Here is a 17,027-nt window from a genome sequence, read left to right on the forward strand (position 1 = left end):
AAGGAAGGAAATTCAATTTCTATGTAAATCAAATATTAAAAAAAAAAAGTGTAAAATGATATTCTACATAAAACATATCCATCACCATCTAGATTATCTTTGTCTATTAAAAATCTAAAAGAGTTCGTACTAAACCGACTCAAAAAAGATACTCAAATCCAATCGATTGATGTAGAATGTGCAAAAAACTGTAGATTTTTCCTCGAGATTAGTATTTAAGTAAATGATTTTGTCCTCGAGATTTTTTACTTAAACAATACATGTACAAAATCTTAATACAATTAATCTTGACCGTTCATCAAATAGTTGATCCACTGGATAATAGGAGCTGAATCATTCTAATGGTTTGTAATTGTGATTGCGATGGACTTTCTTGTAATGTAATTTGGACTTTGTTCTAAATTTTGATTTTGATTCCAATAATAGAAATATTTTTGAGATAATAAGGTAGGATTGAACTCGTACAATTCCCTCGTTTTTTCCATGAATCGACTCTATTGTATAAACAAAAATGTTATCGTAGAGTGCATTATAATCAAAATGAAACAACTTGACGAGCGTAGGAGACGTCCTTCTAGGACTTGACTAAGCCCCGCTTGTTGGGTGTAGCCTCAAGTCTCAAACCCAATAGTGGGGTTGGGGTTGTCCACTTGGGCTTTGATTTGTAAATGAACCCCTTTATCACACTTGACAAGAATTCTAGATTAACTCTCTTCCGGACTCGCCCTTGGCAGGGAGATGAATACTTGTTCTTACATGAACTTGAAAAGTGGGCCGAGTTACTTACTAATTGATTGGCCCTTTAAAATCAAAGGGCCCCGATAAACAAAGGGCCTTTGAGAGACATAAACAAAAGGAGAAAAAAATAATTGCTAGTATTACACTAAATTTTTTTGTTGGCCTTACTCAAATAAGGGGGTGGGTTTAGGTTCTATCGATTGAGTCCTCTTCGTTGGAGTCGAACCCCTTTTATGAATCTGGCTTGGCTATCAACTCTGTTCAGTTATCACCACTCTCATCTCCTTTGAAAAACATAGAGTGCTCATTCTATTTTATATTGAAAAACTTTTTCACCATGATAGATTTCAATTTCTTCGAAATGATACAAAATATAGTAAATGCGGCTCACGAAGCGCCCTCGTTGGCGCCAGAACCAACATGATAAGTCCTAAATAAATTTTCAAAATAATGAGGGAAGGGGCCAACAATTCATTTTCAATGAATTGTAAGATGTAAATGTCTTGTGGACCAGACCAAAGTCAATCTACTATAAAAGCACATTGGGCTCCTAAACAAGCCATTTCTACCTAACAGGCAGCCCAATGTGTTTTATCTCCAACATAAAAATGCCAGGTAGACACAGTTTGTGGCTTGAAGTTTTTATAGTAAATTTTTGTGCTTTAATCGCAATTCTAGGAGTTTATGTGAGTCTTAGAAAAATCCTACAAGGCTTTGGGGATGAACAAATAATCATTTATGCCGAGTAGATGGTAGAGGAGAAGTCGATAGATGTTTTAATGTTTTTTTAATTTACTCTGAGGCACTTTTCATATTAAAGAATACAAATAATTGTGAGGATATATTAGAAGCAAACCATATCTAATTCTTCCAATGGATAGAACAAAACCAGCTCAAAAACAACTTGCGATGTCCTAGATAACGACGCAAATCCCAGTCATGGCCACACAATACAAAACAAGGATAAGGTTCTTCAATGCGCCGTATAACGAACTACATTAATTTGGGTGATTTATTGATTGTGAACGCTCCGCTTGTATGTACATGAGTTCAAGTCTCAATTTTAATTACCAAGTGGTCCATGGCACTAATTCTTGTCTATCGATTATTTTTTGTTGATGGGAAATCATGATTAATGTAATGCCTCAGATTTTTTATGTGTATCTTGAGAAAATTTATTAAATAAAAGAAAATAATTACGGTGATGACCATTACGTCCCTACGACGTTATAAATACCAATGTAAAGAAAAATTCACAGATTTTTCTATTCTTACTTGTTGTTCTTTTATGAGAGAAACCCTAACTTCCTTCCACCTTCCGACCCGATTTTCATCCATCCAAAGTTTCCATTAGGATTCATCGTAGAAGAAGAAAAAATTTGATTCATTACAAGTTTTGAGGGAAACCAAAGAAGTGGAGCTTTCAATTACGTTGGAAAGGAAAGACTTCAAACCAACTCATATTTCTATATTATTTGGGATTGCTCAGTGTAGATCTTATGTAGGGAATTTCCAAAACTTTCTAATAGTCTTAAATTTCAATAATAATAAAAAATAAGGAAAAAATGATATTTTTATCAAAACCATGTCTTGAATACGATGTTAGATGTTTTGGGGATGGATCTATGTTTTAAAAATGAATTTTGGAAGTTTAGTAGAAGAAAAATCGATTTCGGAGTTAAAAATTGCATTTTTGGAAAAATTGTCGTGTTGAGGGTACTTGCTATAGGTGCCACTAACAGACCTATTGGCGCCACCAACAGAAGTATTTTCGACCATAACAATTCTTTCTATTTTCAACCATTTTTTATCATTTTCTTCAAAGGAGTTTTTAAAGGCAATTCTTGACATTATACTTGTTTAAAAATGTCAATTACAACTCGTTTAAAACTTATAGAGGATTTTGATCGAAAATCTCAAAATTTTAAAAATAAAGTGGTTTGAATCATTTAAAAGTATGATGGATCACATTGTAGGTACGATGCCCTATAAAAGAGAATGTGGACTCTTTTATGTGTATGTGTTGACTGTAGACATGAGATGTTCATTATATAACATCAATGTTATATTATTTGGAGTCGTCACCATTCTTTTTTAAAAATGGATGTGAATGTGTACCTAAAATGATTTTGAAATTAATTTATCATTGTAATAACTCTCATATATGCATAAAGATATGATTTACCTAAGATCTAAGTAGGGAAGTCTAGTTAGAGGATGGGGAAGGTGTTAGGCACCTTACCCTCTTCACCAAAGTTGCCTAACCAATCTTTTTGAAAATCTTAAAAAAATAAAAAATAAAAAATAAAAATGCATGTTTGGAGGTGGTGTGTGCAATATGTGAAAATGTACCATTGAAAATGATTTTGATGTCAATGTGAGGCATTAGGAAAATCCTACGGAAAAAAGATGATCCATATAATTTACATTATTTTTATAAGTAAGAATGTTGACTTGGACTTTTAAAGAGATTTCATGACAGATTTCTTTTAATGCATGTATATAATGTTAAAAACTTAGTGTTTCAACCCCAACAAGAGGGTGACACATTTCTTCATCATTGTGAAATGTATGTGAGTTGATGCACGATATACAATTTGATGCATGAGATATATCATAAAAGAAAGATGATTTCAACCCCTACTTTTTTTATTAAATCAAAGTTCAACTTATCGAAGGTGGGAGATTGTGTACATTACATCCTAAAAGCTTTCTAGAACATAAATAAATAAAAGATTATGAGTAGTTAATGCAAGTACTTAAATAAAAGTCGTAATCTATACTCACATTGTCTCTTGGTGTTCTTGAAAGAGGGTGAGTATAGATTTTTGTAGAGTTTTAGGTTGAGAGATAGGGGCTTGAGAGCATGAATTTCTTATAAAAAATGAAACTATTTATAGAGTTTTTGAAAAAAATTTAGGGGTAAAATAGTCAAACCCTAAAATCAAAGAAAAATAACATAAGGTTTATGTTATTTATTTTTGAATTTTTCATTTTTATAAAAGTAAAGGTGGAATTTGTAAGAAGAAACCCTAAAAATATTTTTGATCTTTGATTTTTTTAATAAATAGAAGTAATTTTTGGAGAGTGAGTAAGGAAGTGATATGTGTAAAGGTGAAGTAGTAGGTAAAAAGTAGACTTGGTTCTTTTGTAGATATCATCAAAAGCAAAGGTAAATATATATATTTGAAATGAATTAATGGGAGAGCTCAATGCATGTACTTGAAGATTCCTTACCTTTTGGGGGTAGGATTGGAAGTTTTCCAAACTTTAAGGATTTTTACTAAATATTAAAACACCTTTTTAGCCTCATTTTTTGAGGAGTACATTTTTGGGTTTTCTAAAAAAAGTTGACTCTCTAATTATATTGAAGCATTGGTCCACAAATGAGGAGTCTTTTTGGGTGTTGAAGCTTATGAGAGACCAACATGTGTCCTTTCTTGGGGGAGGTATAAAACTATAAGTTTGATATGAGCTTAGAATTAGATTTTGATTTTGGGTTTAAGTTATGGGCTTATGATAATTTATGTTTGGGTATTTGGACTAGGCTTGAATGTGGACTTAACATTATGTCAAAATATGGATAATAGATAATGAATTAGGATTAGGGGACGAGTATGAACTTGGGTCGATTTATGAATTTGGAACAATGAGTTAATGAAATGGGAATGAAATTAGATTGGATTATAGATAAGGTTTGTGTGTGCAAAACAATATGAGATGATTTATGCGTGCATGTATGTATGAAGAAATATGTTAAAATGTAATTATTATGCAATGTGGGCTCATTGAAGGAGATTTTGAAAATTTAGATTTTTTCTAATGGGTTCATAAAATTGGGGTGTCTACGTTGGCAAGTAGGTATGCAAAGTTAACTTTATTTTCTATTATCGTAAGATGATATTACATGTTTATTTAAATTCTATTATCGCAAGATAATGAGTATTATTGTTTATTTTACGGGTTGAGTCGTTGCATGTTAGGAAACTAAATATCTATTCTATACACTTGTACGTTTTGTTTAAAATATATATATACGTAGATATTTTGAGATCTACTAAAGAGTCTATAAATATCTAAAGGGATTGTTTGTAATGTCGTTGTCGAAGTAACATATTATCTTAGGATGAACTGTTGCGTAAAGTCCTATATAGTATAGGCTGTACAGGGGAGTAGCATTACAACTAAGATTCAGGAGATTCCTCTTTATCTTTACCAGTGAATAGTGTAATGTAACAATAGTTTTGTGAAAGTGTAAAGATTTCTTATAGAACCATTTGTCCACCTGATAGACTTAGATGAAGATGGCTAGTCAATGATCATTAGCAATCTAGAATAGTCGATCGTACTAACACTTTGTGAAATGACTTATACTTAATAGTCACAGTCAACGACCAACTTGAGTCGGATAAATGGTCATCCAATAGTGATAAGTACAGCGACTAACCATAGAATTAGAAACTAACGATGGGGTTCTACATTGATGAAATCTAGAATATATTCGGATCCTGATTGGAAGGTATCAAATCATGGTTCTCAACCCTCTTAATAACTACACTACCACTTCTTGTACTTAATTCATTGTACATGTATTATTTTACATAATAGGAAATTATCTGTCAAACTATTTAAATAATGTTATGTTTATGTTTCCAGCATGATTATATTACTTTGTGCTTATTTATACTGAAAACTTGCATGTTTTCCTAAATGCTTTAGAATGATTTTTCCCATGTTTAAAAAATTGTTAGTTTGAGATAGTGGTTTAGCTATGGGATAACTTCCTTGTTACTCAAGGTATCATTTCAATTGCAGACCCTCCCCCAATCTAGGAATAGTTAGAGGAGCCTCTATTAGAATTTCAACTTGTAGGTCATATTCATGACCAGAGTCCACTTCCAAGTGAGAATTGAAATTATTTTTATTAGTTCGTTTTTAGTTTAGGTGTTAGGAAACTTTTGTTTTATTTTTATTCGAGAGTAGGGTTGATGTTAAAGTGAGATTTCGCCAACTTATATTATTGACAGATTTGTTTGGAGTTCTAATTTCTAGATATTATTAGTTTTCAGTTATTTTGTGGATATTATTACATTTAAATTTCATATTCATTCAATTTTCCAGTGCAATATTATATTGTATGACCATACTGCTTATTTACTTTATTATCATCTTTGAAAGTGTGCCTTGAATTTAGCATGAAGTCATGGAGATTTGTGTTAGAATTTTGGGGCACTACAATTTAATCTAGGGGTGTCAACAATTTCACAAATATTCAAAATCACAAATGATTTTCTGATTCAAGAACTTTCACTTGATTTGTACTTGGTTGACGTGACAAGGGCACAGAACTGTTGATCTTTTCCTTGTGTATCCCAAAGAAAAGGATATATGGTTTTGTGCCCTTACCACGTCAACTGAGTATAAACCAAGTGAAAATTTTTGAGTTAAAAAATCACAACTCATAAAAAATCGGAACCTAAATAATGATTACCAAGGAGAAGATTAGTACTACTAAGAGTCAGACATGGGGGGATAGAAGAATTGGATTCCTTTAAAAAATAAAAAATAAAAAATAAACTTTGCAACATGTAAAGCAACATTACATGGTGAGTAAAATTTTGCAACCATAGGGCTCCTTTATATGTATTAACAATCGTTGTTTTGTAGTCATAACAGTTTATTTAATTTTCTTTTATGATACACCATTTATAGAATTAAATTAGCATTTATTGATACCTCTTCTTTCTTTTTTTTTTTTCCACCATCTTACCAAAATCAGTCTTTTAGGGGGGTTTGGCACATTAGATTAGTGAGCCATCCAGCCCAATTGACCATCCAACGAAAAAGTAGGAAGAGAGACATTATTAGTTTCTAGAGCTGCATCTTTGATTGCAAAGAAATTCACGACAAATCTTCTGTCCTAAAGTTATCTACATTTGATTAATTTTTGAAAAAATCTTCATTGTCTAACAAAAGTTCCTCAAACTATTAGATTAGAATGACTTCAATTACCAAAATCCACTAAATTAATGACATAATTAGAAAAATTATCCACCCTGAGTCTATAAATGTAAATATTAAAATCAAGGAGGATCCATAATTAATTTGTGAGAAGATTTAAACCCACCCCCAAGGTTTTATATAATTTTCATTTTTATAGTATATATATGCTAGGTCTGCAACCTGTGCGAGTTGAGTGGGTTGGAGGGTGGACCCAGACTCAACTCAAGTAGCAGAGCCCTTAATCTGAGCTTGAGCTTCTAAACTCGGGTTGAGCTAGGGTTAACCCAAGTGAGGTAGTTTTGAGCAGGTTCGGCCCTAATTTTGTTTTGGTTAGCAAAGTAATTTTATATCTTAAAAAAAGAAAACTAAAAAATACTTTAAAAATATGTAAGAAACATTTTTTATGTAGCCTTAGAGCTTGGGGTTGAGTTGGGTTACCCGGACCCTCCACCTGTGCTCAACCCAAATTAAGATCAGGTTGAGTTATACTAACTCATGTCCTATATATTCAGCCCAGACTCACCAATCAGTCCAAGCCCGCCCAGGTTGCAGCCCAAATATATGCTTTGCAGCCCACTAATTCACATCTAAGATTTGTTTGTTTGATGTCTTTTATCTGGGTATTAAATTTCAACTATGTTAGTATATGAATTTCACTTATTTAACTTATTTTTCACAATCCTCAATGGCAATCAAGAAATATATCACCAAGAAAAGGCCCTAGAAATTGAATTTCAGGGTTCCAAATAACATAAAGATGCTTTCAAGAGTCATCTTAGTACAAGAAACTTGCCACAGAGATGAAAAACACAGGGAAAAAACGACACTAGTTTTATTTAGTTTTTGATAAATTTTATGCTGCTGCAGTGATGCACTGGATCGCTTGTTTGCATATGCCTGTCATGGTTGCCTCAGGTCCATAAACCTGTAATAAAGGAAAACAAGAGGACCATTTATAGGGCAATTGGTTTTAACCGTCATCGTCATCGCTAATGTGTAACAGAATTTTGAAAACTAGACCGAACCACTGTGTGTGGTGTGGTCCGACCTCGTTCAACTTGATTGTGTATAGTAGTACTACGGCCAGTTTGGTTCAAAGTTCTTTGGTAGCAAGCACCATTGGTTTTTATAGAACCAGTGGTTCAACTGTGGAACCAAGTGAACCATAGGTTTTCTGAACAATTTAAAATTAAAAAAAATAAAAATAAAAATGCTTCTTTAAATAGCGTTTTTTTGTCCATGATAACAAACCTTCTTTTGCTAGCCTTTAATAATCAAATCTTAATAATAGATAATATTATTTTTTATGAAAATAAAATGTAGTTTCATTTTTTAAAACTCTTTATCTTTAATAAATGTAAATTGGTCGAACCAAATTGAACCAGGGTCCAACCATGGTTTGAAAAATTTTCATCTGATCATCGATTTGATTTTTAAAATATTGGTGTAAAACTATCGAGAGCATTTAGGATTTCTGTATTCTGTTTTTACCTCAAGAGGAATGCCAATTTCCTCTCCAAGATTCCGCATTTTTGCGAGACCCATCTGATAATTAGGACCACCTCTCCTCACATATATGTGCATTTTTGCTTCCTTAAGCTTCGACTCCTGTTAACCGAAAAATAACTCTCAGTACTAATTACTAAAACAACCAAGGATAAAGCAAATTCAATCTAGACTAATAAACATATATTAAGCTCACCTTCTCTCTTAAAGCTCGAATGATACCACTAAAAGTAGCAGCAACATCAGTAAAGTTAGCTATTCCTCCTCCAATTACAAGAGCTCTTGAACGGCCATCAGGATTTGCGGTTGCACACTGTACAATTCATGAGACTGTTATGAGAAATCAAGCCAAATCCCAGTACGTTCGAAGACTATCGACATGGGTATGTGATTTGAGAATTGGATCGATGTGTCAGTGTAACCAAATGTATGCAATAAACAGAAGGTATGGGAGAAGGAGAGCTGTTTACATCAATAACAACTCTGGCATATTGCAACACCTCCTCTTCATTTGGTGCTCCACTATATTCCGCATAGTTCCCGAGCTCAGAAGCATAACCAAGATCGCCAACCTGATTAGGCATTATTTTCTTGCATAAATAATGGAGGGGGAACAAAAAAGAAAGAGAAATAGAAAGCGAATGGGACCCAATTACTGAATTTGAGGATAAGAGCTGTACCGTATCTGCATAGATGACACTTGCACCCCCTCCGGCTACCATAGTCCAGATTCGTCCCATCGGGTTCAAAACTGTAAATTTCAAAGACGCACTTGTCTGCAAACAAAGAATGAATTTTGCAATATCTTGTTCGATCACCTTCTTAACGACAATAATTTTGAATTGTTAGCATGGATGAATAGCTCGAGCCCCTTAAGTTCAATTTTTTTTGGATGAGTATAAGATATATTAACAGACAGAGTCTTCTCTATGGTCTTACAAGAAGTTAGTCTAACCCAGAAGAACTCTCATTACAAACAAGCTCCTAATCTCCCAATTCGATGGCTGATAACAACGGTTTTAGTTTTGGGACATACTAAAGTTGATATTGAAACAGGGTAACTACTAATTTCATGTCATAATGACTTGGGATATTAATGCATTGCGTGCACAAGCCTAAAAAGCAAAAATTGAGAAAATTTCTTGCAAAATCACTGTTTACCTTTTCATCCAATCGGTGAATAAAGCTTTCTGTAGAACTCATAACTCTGCCAAACGGCATTGGAAACTCAATATTACCCCATCTGCATAAATAAAGTAAAGTTAAAAGGATACCAAGATGTATGATAAGTATAATTAAATTAATTGATTATATTTTAATAAATTTTATTGTACTTAATCACAGGAAAAATCAGCAAGTAAAGAAAATGGAATCATACTTCTTGAAGTTTTTGAAAGCAGCAGTATCATCTAGCTCTCCTCTCATATCCAAAGGATAAGGCTTTCCATCAATCAAAGTAAAAGGATTCATCTCCAGAAAAGCAAAGTCCAGATCTGGTTATGTGGAATAATCCAGATGTTAATGCCCAAAAACAACAAATTTAAATATAATATTAACTAACGCTATCAGAATAGAAAAAATAATTTACTGGAGTAATCTAACATACCCGAAAATATAGCGTAAACCGACTTAATGAACTCCTCCATTTTTTCTTTGATCTGAATCAATAATATAAACATCAGGGTCGAATCTCATAATGTATCTACAAACAAAGATTACAACATATACAAAAAATTTTATATGGTTGAATTAAATGAAATGCACTATTACCTCGAGCGCTAGTGTTGCAATTAGTGGAGCACACGTTTCTGATGTCAAAGATGTTCCTGTTGGTAAAAATATAGTCTTGACCTGGATAAATAGAAAAAAGTTCAGTAACTTGAGAGATAAAAACTAGAAAATGTGAGAGCCAAAACATTGCGCTTCTTAATTTCACACTTGGATTAGCAGGAAAAACAGTTTTTTTTTTTCAATCAGGATTCTTTTAGCACCCACTACCATACGAGTTACAAAATTACATTTAATCACTATAAATTCTTAACACGGTAAGATGATTTGAAAGAAGAAAAATCAATTGCTAGAAATGCATGTTTGTGATGTATAATAGCATTTTATCGATTGACCTACGGAAACAAACAAATGAACCAAATCACATCAGGTATACCTTATCCCAGTTTTCTTCAATTTCAATCCCGCCACATTCTGAAAAGCTTATGCTACACCCAAGTCGCTCTGAGACAATATTGAGATAAAATTCCTCATTGTGTGGAATGAAGGGTTCAACAATGAATGTGGTTATTGGTCCCTTGCATCCACTCATCTCCACCTATAAACCCACAAGGAAAGAGGTTAAGATAACAATCAAAATCCGTACATGAATGAGATGTTAAATTAAAAATACAACAAATCCCAACCATGCAAATTATCAAACTGAGTACTACCAAGGAAGAGTTCAACTACCTCTTTGCCAAGACGCTCTTCCACAAAGGAAGCAACTTGGGCTAAATCTAGATTCAAGGCAACTAAGCCACTCTTTCCACGCTTCCCAAACAACATATCTGGCTTCACAACCAGTTTTCCTGATGAAAGCCATGGTTCTTTGTTCGCCAGCTCGTTGAAATCAGTTGATGCAGTTACCTAAAACATCATACAAAAATGCATCTTTGAAGTTAAAATGAAGATTTAAACCGTAGACAAAGTCTTAAATGTTTAGGTAAACAAATCCAAGAATGAACACTTCCACAATTTTGACAACAAACTAGAGATCGGAAATATTTCCAAGTCTTGCCACCCTGAAGATGTTTACTTTTCTAAAAGTTAAACTTTCAGGGATGGGAACTTTTGGAAACAGCACTAGCTCTATTTGCCAGGTCCCCACTTACCAAGTTCGTCTAGACCCCCCATATTGCAAATTGATTTTCCAAGCGAATTATATAGGTCATGCTATGTAAAATCTTAATATTGATATGAATATAGCAAGAAATCGAACAAGCAGAGTTTACTGAGAGTCATTGTTGTGTACTCTGAGCATTGGAGTGGTATTCAGAGGTAATTTTGGGAGATACCCAATGCAGAATGACAGACCAATCATGCAATAGGGAGGGGTTGATGGACTATCTCCATTCTCTACCGAGAAGCAAGATTATTCTAGTTGAAAATCTCACTAAAACAAACTAAAGTTTCACTAAAATGTACCAAGCATCTGGGAAATCTCCTCTTTTATATCCATATACATATTTATAGAAAACCAAAACAAAGCATCCTAAAGATACTCAAACACTGGCACTAGCTGTCCTAGTCAATTCAAATAACTTTCTAACATGATTCCAGTGTAAAAAAATAAAACTAAAATGATAAATCCAACTAACGATTTTTTGTCTACTTGTGGGATCAATTTCTGTTGTGTCTTGGCCTTAAACATGAACTACTCTTGTTTGGTCTTGGGCTATTCAGGCTCACACGAATGAGCTTTTGGGCCCATGATCCTCGCTGCATCAATATCCTGAGAATTAGCTATTGGAAAATTATCTCCAGAGATAAGAGTGAGCTTCAATGGGATCAATTGAAGGGGTTGAGGGAAATTGGTCTCTCAAGTATTTGTTCAATTTACATAGTTTAAGTATTTGTGGACGTAGCCCTTAACTGTGAACCCCATAAGTATTTTGCCTCTCGTGTGGTTCTGTTTTACCATCATTTGCTTCTATTATTTCTTGTGGATTGATGATATCATTCTTTTGTCTTGGGCACTCTATTCCAATAACAAGTATTGAAGTATGGGTGCGCCAGGACTCGGTTCTAAGAATCATTCAATGCATGAAAAAATTCACATTTATTATCTTGTCTTGTGATTATGAACAAAAAAATTATATATATTCTGGAAGTGATAATGCTATACAAGATGGCTAGTATCATTTATTAGGCTAGAACAGTCAAACAATCCTTCTAGAGCCAACACATAATGCTGGAGGAATTGCAAGTCTTCAATGAAGAGTCATGGGCCCCAATTCTCTGGTATTTATGAGTAAGTAGAGCTACATGTGGAACTAGAAGAATGAGTCCTCACATTTTTGGAGCTTTTGAGGGATCTCATTATAGAAGGTGCCAGCTAGCTTGGTTGGTAAAGTCTACGTGTGATGATATCATAGACCTAGGTTCAATTCACGGGAGCAGGTCCTCTGGTGCCTGTTTTTCCTATAGCTCTTTGTAGCTATTATAAACACTTGAGGGTGGGTGTGCCGTGTCAACAAGACAGTCACATCTGATCATTTAAATTTACAAGTTCAGTGACCGTCCATTTTTAAACTCTTGATCTGATAAAAAAAAGTTTTTTTTCAAATCTAATCTAAACCATGATTACAAGAGGACTTGAGTTCTCTTTTCTTCTTTTTTTAACCATGTGATGTTTTGTGGACTATAGCACAAGAGCTACATAAAAAAGGCGATAGAGAGGATCCATCCAACACCTAGTTACTGTCTCACCAAAAACAGGATTACCGATCGAATAAAAAAAGAAGTCATTATAGTATTTATTCTGTGGTTGGGTAAGCCAAAAGCAGCTATCTGGATTTTGTGCGTGTTTTAAGTTAAACTTGAGGGCACTCTATGAACTGGAGTAGATCTTATAGCAAATCTTCTGTCTATACTACAAATCAAAATGAGTCGCAAGAACTCAATCAGAAGGAATTAAGAAAATACTCTGCTTTCCTCTGAAAAAATTGTTTAGTGCAACTAAGTGTAAGCCAAAACTATCACAAAGTAAACTAATTAAATCTCCAGATTTCCAACTCAGAAGCTTTAAATTAAATTATAAAAAAAAAAAGTCTAAAATTTGTACCTTTATGATCTCCCTTTATAACATCAACGATCAAACAATAACCAAACTTCAAAACTAAAAGCTCAGATCTAAAATATAAATAAGCACCTGAGCTGATTTGATGCCTAATTCCGTTCCAGCAATCCTCTTAAAATGCTCCTTCAACAAACGCTTCGAATCATACTCTCTAATCTTCTTCCGTGCCATTTTCACCTAATGTCCACAAAAAATTCAACTCAGATCTACTAAACGCGACAAAATAGAGAAAGAGGCTAGAACCTCTAAATTAGAACAAACTTACAAATCCTGAGAGAAAATTCTACTCAGAAATGAAATTAAACACAGATCTACTGAATTTATAACAGATTGAAGAAAAAAAAAAGGTTAGATTTGGAGACTAGAAATAAAAAATAATTAAAAATTAAAACCCTAGATTAGATCAGCTACCTCTTTAGAGAGAGAAAGAGAAAACCTTGCTTGCTCTCGAACTAGAGATGGAAAATAGCAGAGAGAGGTCTCTGAGCGACTATTATGGTGAAGTGAGATCGTGTTTTTCGGTGTCTTATTTATAGATGAAAAATGAGGATTAATTAATTTTATTTCGATATTATATTTTCGCGGGAACCGTGGACTGAAGGAGTGCATGAGATTCACCAACCGCTATTTTACTTTTTTTAAAACCACCAACCTTTTTGTTTTTTTGTGGATTCGATTTGGTGCTTCGCGACCTACCAAAAGAATGGCTCATTTTTTGGCTGCTTGGCATAAATGTTGCTACAAAATTCTTTGAATTACTTCTACAGGAATAGTTATTGTGAGGTGGATTGCTTGAAAGAATTATTTTAAGGTGTATAGCAGTTGTTCCTGAAACTCTAGGGTGTTTGGTGAAAATAATTTTTTGGGAAATTTTTATCAATAAAGTTCAAAATTTTTGTCATGAATGGAAAATTTTACAAATAATTTTCATAGGTATTTTGGTCATTAACTAGTAAATTTGAGCATTTTTATATATAATAAGTAAATAAATAAATCATTTCACTAAAAAAAAGAACACTTCTAAGCATAGAAAATTATATTTGAAACTTAAAATTGCACAAAATGCTAATTAGGCAACATCACTTAGTAATTTGTAGAGGAAGTTTTTTTTTTTTCTTTGAGTCGTATTGTAGTGACCTCAGTGGGAGACACCTTGATGTGGTGGCCCGCGCATGTCTATAGATGTGTTTTACTCGTATCTCGAATAAAATATCTTTACGAGCATGCGTGTGCCATCATGTCAAGATGTTCCTCGTGTGTCTCCTACTGAGGTGACTCTAGCATTAATCTTTTTCTTTTCTTGCTTTTCATTTATTAAAGTGTTTATGAAAAATGGGGTAGAAAAATGATTTTTCTAAGAAAAAAATGCAATGGATAGTATATTTATCAAATCATCCTTGAAAAGATGAATTACCCCCACCTAGTATTTTTCTCTTGCAAGACTCCTCACCTAAAAAATAAAAAATAAAAGAGAAAATTACTTAAAGGACCCTCGTAGAAGGATTTCTTTTTTTGTAAATAGTCCATAAGTTTTGTGTTATAGTTTGATGAGACATTTAGTAACTTTTTATTTCTTAATGGTTTTTCGTTATTGGCGAACTCTTCGTTTTTTTATTTATTGTCGAGTTCACCGATGTTTATTACTGTCAAACTTGACATTTTTTTATTTAGTGCCGAGTTCACAAATTTTATTATCCAACTAATCACTATTTACTATTGAGTTCACCACTTTTAAAAAAGTGGTGAACTTGACACTAGTAAAACCCACCCATCTTCAATTTAGTTTTTGTGACTAAAAAACATGAAAATTTTGACTAAAAACCTTAGATAACAATTTGTCTAGATGATTTCAATCCAAAATAACTATTCTTTATTGCTTTTCACCCAAAAATTAAGAAAAAAAAGTGCAAAAATCCTTTTTTTTTTTTACATACGTCATCAAAATATTTGAAAAAAAAATCTTGAAAATGACTTCTTCTACCTTCTTAAATCATTTACGTCGGAATTAAGTTTTCAAAAACTAAATCGAGATGCCAAAAATCCAAATTTTTAGATGAAAACAATGAATTTAAATGGTTTGGGCATTCAATTGTAAGAAATGTGGGAGATAAAATCCAATGAATGTTTAGAAAAAGAAAAGTTTAATAAATGGACTATTAAGGAAAAAAAAAAAAAAAAAAAACCTTCGTCAAGGTGCCTTTAAGTAATTTTTCTAAAAATCAACTTCTTTCAACATTTAAAAGAAAAAAATCATTTTCATATGATCATTTTTTTAAGAATTTATTTTTGATTGAAGACAAATTCACTTCTTAAGTATACATGAGTTATTGCGATAGATAATAACGATAAATAAAAAAATCCACCACAGTTATTTTTTTCATTATTTGTTACCCCCAAAAAAAAATTTCCTCTAGTGGTGGCCCCAGAAAAACATTTTTACTCTTTGTTGCCAGCACGAGAGCAAAATCTTGGCCCCACCCAATTAGTTGGTGAAAATCAGCTTATGATTAGTTATTTGTGACCATTGATCTTTATTGATGAAAATCAGCTGCTTTGATGAATTTCGACATAAGAGACCTTGATCGTACCAGTTGAATGATTGATGGGCATAATAAACAAGATTTAGAATGTAAATCATCACATTTATTAGATTTGATATATTTCAGTTCGTTAACATCATTGTCAGTAAGTCAGAGAGCCAACAGAACACGTGGTATTTCTTCCAGTTAGCAATTAAAATGTGGGGCCAAATGTCCAATCACTGCTGAAAATCTTCTATAACATCGAGATCTTCAATATTGTGATGCTACACCAAATCTTCAGTAGTCCTCACTTCACAGGAAATTAGCTCCAATGCTTTCACATGGAAGTTAGCTTGCACGAGATAAATGTTCTATATTTTATATTAGATTACATCTGACGCTTTGTGATATTTAGCAATTCGCAGTCTTAGAGGGTAAGTGGTAGGTTGTTTCCGGTTCGGGTTTTTCTGACCGACCCAACTTATTTGGGTTATTGTGTACTACTTGCAAGTTGCAACCCGTGGGTCGTGGCCCACCAGAAATTAGGTTTCTGTTTTTGGACAGTATATGAATGGCCGCTTTTATCTTTTTTTACTTATTATAGAAAAAATACTCTACCGACTTAAAGGCTTGTTTGGAAGTGATTGAATTCTAATTTTTTACAAAAGTCAGAACCCAAATCTTTTTTTACTTATTATAGAAAAAATACTCTACCGACTTAAAGACTTGTTTGGAATTGAGTGAATTCCAAGTTTTTTACAAAAGTCAGAAACCATAACTATTTAAATCCACTTTTGACTTCTCCTTTTTATCCCAAAAGATGTTATGGGTAATGATGAAAAAATTTCAAATTATTTCTAATTTCTACCCAGCTTGTGTTTATTCTTAAGGGAGCATATCCTCGTAGTGACTTTTTCTTGTAGTTCTTTGTAGCATTTTATACATAGGGAGTGCCACATTAACCCAAAAAATAAAAATAAAAAACTCTTTATTCAACAAAATAAAAAATAAAAAATTTAATAATAATGATTTTCTGATGCACTCATTTGACATACGCTCCCCATCACAGAATCGTGGATCTTTTGCCTCAGGGTACACAAGAAAAAGATTTATATTTTCATGTATCCCGAGGCAAAATATTTATGATTTTGTGATAGAGGGCTTATTGGGGAAGGGGGAGGGGAATCAGATTATCTACAAAAAAATGTATTATTTTTAATTAATTTAAGGCTTTGAAAATAGACGGTCACGTAACCCTCAAATTTTAGATAGAATGAATTTAGTATCTTTTCGATGTGACTCTCTCCTAATCATCCATACATGCTATTGAAAGCTATAAGAGAAAAGAAGCGGATCCCCTCTCTACTCTTCACACCTCAAAAGGGGTTTTTGGCATAACCCTCCTTATA

At 33.1% G+C, this 17,027-nt stretch overlaps 1 protein-coding gene across 2 annotated transcripts; it reads right to left on the minus strand.

Moving 5' to 3' along the window:
* Positions 1-7,443: 7,443 nt before the first annotated feature.
* LOC147398816 (ATP-citrate synthase alpha chain protein 2-like) lies at positions 7,444-13,664 on the minus strand. 2 transcript variants are annotated; one of them, XM_086448137.1, is made up of 13 exons: positions 13,508-13,664; positions 13,169-13,273; positions 10,708-10,884; positions 10,412-10,573; positions 10,018-10,098; positions 9,854-9,905; positions 9,626-9,740; positions 9,409-9,490; positions 8,928-9,023; positions 8,718-8,819; positions 8,444-8,560; positions 8,233-8,349; positions 7,444-7,666 (listed from the first exon to the last, which is right to left on the minus strand). In XM_086448137.1, exons 2-13 carry the CDS (start codon positions 13,265-13,267, stop codon positions 7,595-7,597), a joined length of 1,272 nt encoding a protein of 423 aa, XP_086304263.1. In that variant the 5' UTR covers positions 13,268-13,273; positions 13,508-13,664; the 3' UTR covers positions 7,444-7,594. The 2 variants fall into 2 exon arrangements, with proteins under 2 accessions (XP_086304263.1, XP_086304262.1); XM_086448136.1 differs by having other exon boundaries at positions 8,718-9,023.
* Positions 13,665-17,027: the final 3,363 nt, after the last annotated feature.

The sequence above is a fragment of the Akebia trifoliata genome, chromosome 7 (assembly GCF_017979445.1).
Source record: "Akebia trifoliata isolate Shusen 1 chromosome 7, ASM1797944v1, whole genome shotgun sequence".
NCBI classification, from domain to species: Eukaryota; Viridiplantae; Streptophyta; class Magnoliopsida; order Ranunculales; family Lardizabalaceae; genus Akebia; species Akebia trifoliata.

Coding starts and splice junctions, on each gene's coding strand:
- LOC147398816 (XM_086448136.1), bottom strand. CDS start 13,267: ATGGCACGGAAGAAGATTAGAGAGTATGATTCGAAGCGTTTGTTGAAG. Junction 9,906..10,017: donor TTGCAACACTAGCGCTCGAG/GTAATAGTGCAT, acceptor TTATTGATTCAG/ATCAAAGAAAAAATGGAGGA. Junction 8,561..8,717: donor ATGCCAGAGTTGTTATTGAT/GTAAACAGCTCT, acceptor TGAATTGTACAG/TGTGCAACCGCAAATCCTGA.